This window comes from Morone saxatilis, unplaced genomic scaffold (assembly GCF_004916995.1).
Source record: "Morone saxatilis isolate NCDOM2014 unplaced genomic scaffold, NCSU_SB_2.0 Contig18, whole genome shotgun sequence".
NCBI lineage: Eukaryota > Metazoa > Chordata > Actinopteri > Moronidae > Morone > Morone saxatilis.
This window is the reverse complement of record NW_023339740.1, coordinates 17,243,886-17,247,149: the sequence shown is the minus strand read 5'-3', so window position 1 is coordinate 17,247,149 and position 3,264 is coordinate 17,243,886. Positions and strand designations below refer to the sequence as shown.

The window sequence follows — 3,264 nt, the reverse complement described above, 5'->3', positions numbered from 1 at the left end:
ACACACACACACACACAATTATGCTTACACTTACGCTTTAGTATGCTAGTTATGTTACTCAAATGCACATAAACCAAAATTTCCCTTATAAGTTTATATCCAGTTTGGCTCTGCAGGCTGAATTAATACAGTTGCATGCTGTCCTATCTTTTTCCCCTCGTAACACCTGCACCTGCCTTAGGGTTTCAGGCCTAAAGAGCGCTGCCAGGCAAAGTGGACCAGTCTTAACCTTATTTACTCTCTAACTCTGTCCGCGCACATCCGAGTTCCCATCTTAACATGACACAGACTGTCCTTACTCAGCACCAGGCAGAAGAGAAGTCAATGCAAAAATCCCTGCAGGGTCAAAGATAACATGGGAGAACTCTTATTAATAAGCCGGTCTCAGTGTGTGGAGCTAAGGCAGTTTGGCTACAAGCATGAACTTCGTTTCACTTCACCGCTGTCGTGATCCATTTTTAGAGACGTTTATATTGAAGTTTACACTAGCAGCATTTTTATTCAGAGTTTACATTCCTGCCTCCTCTGGCCAAAACACACATTTACATTCAGGAAGTGAGTAATGTAAACTCATGTAGGCTACAAAGGCATTGTGGGCTCAGGGAGTGCATAGCTTTTATACAAAGGGGTGTATTGTTCTCTGTTCAGTTGGTGTGCATAATTGCACACGCTGTCCTCTGCTATAGCCGTCGGCCATCAGGTGGAGTGAGAGCTCCACTGACTCACCTGCTTCATTACCTGAGGCCTGAGGTGCAGTTTGTGTTCCCCTCCCCTCCCCCTCCTACGCTGTACACTAGGGGAAAAGATGAAAAGCAGGAGTGGGCGTGGGGTGAAAGTTGTCCTAGCTGCCTCAGGGTGTGTCACTAAACAGGTACACAGAAAGTGGGATAGAAAGAGAGGCACATAACAGAAGAAAGAGAGAAACCAAGAAAGAAAAGGAGCAGGAAATGTAGCTGAGTGGCTCTCAGGGGACGACTTCCTAGTAACCTGTCTGGGTGGAGCCTCAGTGAGCAGGACTGGGAGCGGCAGGCTGTAGTGGTGCATTGTGTGCGTTGGTTTGAATGGTGTGTGCACTGGTCTGTATGTATACGTGTGTGTGTGTGTGTGTTTTCTTTTTTTTTTCACCTGCTATGAGAGCTCACATCACAGCTGACAGTGGAGCCGAGTGGAGCCTGTGCCGAGGAGGACATGAGGTCCGAGAAGGAGGAGGGGAAGGCCGGTGAGTGACAGATACAGAAGGAGATTGAAGTGGAGGAAAGACGTTGCTTGTGTGTGTTGGAGGAATAGTGTAGGCCGTGAAAGTGTCCTGAGTCAGAGGTGTGTGAGTGGGTTTAAGCTCACGTGTGTGTATGTGTTTGATTGTATGAGAGAAATTTGAGTGTCACAACCAAAATGCTTCATTACTGAAACTCCTCATATTTGTTTATGGAAATATCTGTGGATAATATATCCAGTGGATAGAAATACATCTATTCAATAACTGTTCCCTTGAGGTACAATTTTAATGAATTACATAGTAACTTACAGGTAAAGAATACTCACAGGTAAAATTCTGCTATCTACTACAAAGAAATAGGAATTTGTTTATAAAAATTCATAAAAATATGGTACTTTCTAGTATCAAAATAGTTGCCACTTTCTAACTGAACTAATGGATTATTGTCAATTTAGCTCTAATGTTAAGTAGTCAAAATTAGCCCAATCACAACAACAACAACATTAAATATTAACATTAACATTAAAGTGCTGCTTACATACATGTTAATACATCAGTAATAATAATAATAATATTAATATCACAGTAATATATTATGATATATACAGCATATAATATGATTACACTCAACACAATAAGTATTTTTGATGCTTTGAAGGTTTATGTTGCTGAAAATACTACTCCTGTACTTTTGTCAAGACTTTTAATGTAGTATTTGTACATGGTTTCATCATAATATATATTGTATATTATTATATGACATATATTTAAACAGAAATATACTTTGATCTGCTCTGATTTGATTTGAGGGTTGTTTTATTTTTGTACATCAGCTCTTTGGCACAGCCCATCATTGAAAGTGCTGATTTATTTAAATCTATTCTATATCCCAGTTTTATTTATTGTTTTATTAAGATAAGAAGTATAGGATGACCTAGATATGACATGTTCATATGGATAACGTGGTAATCTGTTAATCTTCTATAAGCATTGTAAATGAACAGTGTGGTATTTCATCAGATACTGTGCAGCATTACAGACTTTAGTAGCTCAGTAGACATACTAAAGCTTGCATAATCTGAGAGCAGCTAGCACTGGGACAATAATATCCATGTTGGCTCTTGTGTTTGGATTAATGTGGGAACCAGACATATTATCCAGTATGTAAGGATGCATTATGGTTGGTTGAAGATGTTAAGAGAAGCTATTTGAAGTCTATTGAATCCTGTGGGAACGATAACTGCCTTTGAGAAGTTGCCTTTATTTTTTTGCTTTGCTGTCACAAATACGTTTTTAGTGTGTACGCATTCACATGCACTCCTGTGTGTTGTGGTGGTTTATGAATGAATAGAGATGACTTTGATCCCACTGTGTTTTGCGTGACTCCTACTGAGGCTGATGCACCCTCAGGTCACCACTCAAAATTGCAGAAGATAATAAGTTTGACAGATTGCACAGCAACAGACAGATGGTATCACTATAAACTTCACACTCACAGTTTAGTTGTAGAGTCCTTCAACAACACCATAAGAGCCAACATGTGGCACATCTCCATAATTTTTGTTTGTTTGCTTTGTTTTTTAGTATCATTTCTCTTCAGTCTCTGTCTTAGCTGCAGTTACTCTAAGCTTATCAAAGACCATAACACTTCCACACTCATCTCCACAAGAGTAAGACTAAGAATATTAATGAGCTCCGAACAGGTATTTATTGCCACATTTCACATGATTTAAACTCCTCAGTAAGGCTTTTAAACTTTCCTACACAAGCTTCAGTAGCAGCTCCTGCTGCGGAACAGTTGCCTCATGCAGCTTGTGGGATTATTTTTGCCACGCCCTGGGACATGAGGGAGGTCGGGTATCAAATCATGTAGATTTCCAGTTCTCCATAGACCAGATCCTGCTGTTTCTGACAGATGTTTAGTCCCCACTACAGATTCATAACAGGGACAATAGGCCCTGTGGCATTTTGTTCCTCAGTGGCTTATACAAGTTGGTGGACCTCATGGACCACGCCCCCTTTTGCTGATTACTCTGGTGAGCCATTGT

At 40.2% G+C, this 3,264-nt stretch overlaps 1 protein-coding gene across 5 annotated transcripts in view; it reads left to right on the top strand.

Annotated features, from left to right (window-relative positions):
- kaznb (kazrin, periplakin interacting protein b) overlaps positions 1 to 3,264 on the top strand; it is a 62,083-nt gene that overhangs the window by 36,797 nt on the left and 22,022 nt on the right. Inside the window, exon 1 of one of the 5 annotated variants that reach the window (XM_035662357.1) lies at positions 994 to 1,219. The exons of the other annotated variants lie outside the window; for them this stretch is intronic. Within the exon in view, the coding sequence (XP_035518250.1) occupies positions 1,189 to 1,219 (31 nt within the window). The 5' untranslated portion in view covers positions 994 to 1,188. Of the gene's footprint in view, positions 1 to 993; positions 1,220 to 3,264 lie in introns of those variants that run through there. 5 annotated transcript variants of the gene reach the window in all.